This window comes from Mesitornis unicolor, unplaced genomic scaffold, assembly GCF_000695765.1.
Source record: "Mesitornis unicolor isolate BGI_N332 unplaced genomic scaffold, ASM69576v1 Scaffold44220, whole genome shotgun sequence".
Taxonomy (NCBI): Eukaryota; Metazoa; Chordata; class Aves; order Mesitornithiformes; family Mesitornithidae; genus Mesitornis; species Mesitornis unicolor.
In genome coordinates this window covers 1-800 of record NW_010161117.1, presented here as the reverse complement: position 1 = coordinate 800, position 800 = coordinate 1, and the positions used below count along the sequence as shown (strand labels likewise).

The window sequence follows — 800 nt, the reverse complement described above, 5'->3', positions numbered from 1 at the left end:
GGGGGAGGGAAGGCAAGGAGGGAGGGAGGGTGCTTGGATTAAAAAAAAATCTGTCGGGGGGGGAAAAATTAAATTAAATTACAAAATATCAGTCAGGAGAGGCTGAGGATCACAGGGGAGCAGTACACAGAGCACACAATGCCCGGCTGGAAAATAAATCAACCCAGATGTGCACGTATTAGTCTTCGTAATTATTTATTGCGTAGCGCTATAAACAATGTATGCAATTAAGGGTAATTAAACCTAAACTGCAGCCTGTAAAAATAGCAAACTTTCTCTGGGAAGAAGCCTGGGCTGCCATAATCGCCCGGAGCCTTTGTTAGCGTTACTCGAGCTTCACTTTTCTTCCTCCTCATTATTGTTATTGTTGATGTTGCTGCTGTTATTGTTACTATTGCCGCTGCTGTTGCTGTTACTGCCATCATTACAATTTGCTGCTGTTATTATTATTTATTCTGCATCGTCTGTGGTTTGTAGGGGCCGAATCGGAGAAGAGCACTGTGGTAGAAGGAGGGGAAGTTCGCTTTAATGGGAAAGGGAAAAAAATCCGCAAACCCAGGACTATTTATTCCAGTTTGCAGCTGCAGGCTTTGAACAGGAGGTTTCAGCAAACCCAGTACCTGGCTCTCCCCGAAAGAGCCGAGCTCGCAGCATCTCTGGGACTCACCCAGACCCAGGTACAGCTCGGACTGAGTCGGCCACACTCCCGTGTCCTCTCCAGGTCCCCACCGCCGGCGTGGGAGACCCCATGGGTCACAGCTGGGGGGCAACAAGGGCCGGCGCGACGCCCGCCCCCGCCT

At 49.9% G+C, this 800-nt stretch overlaps 1 protein-coding gene across 1 annotated transcript; it reads left to right on the top strand.

Annotated features, from left to right (window-relative positions):
- Positions 1–477: 477 nt before the first annotated feature.
- LOC104546524 (homeobox protein DLX-1-like) lies at positions 478–693 on the top strand (the record flags this gene model as incomplete). Its single annotated transcript, XM_010191942.1, has 1 exon — positions 478–693. A coding segment is annotated over one exon (216 nt), but the record flags the coding sequence as incomplete, so codon positions are not given.
- Positions 694–800: the final 107 nt, after the last annotated feature.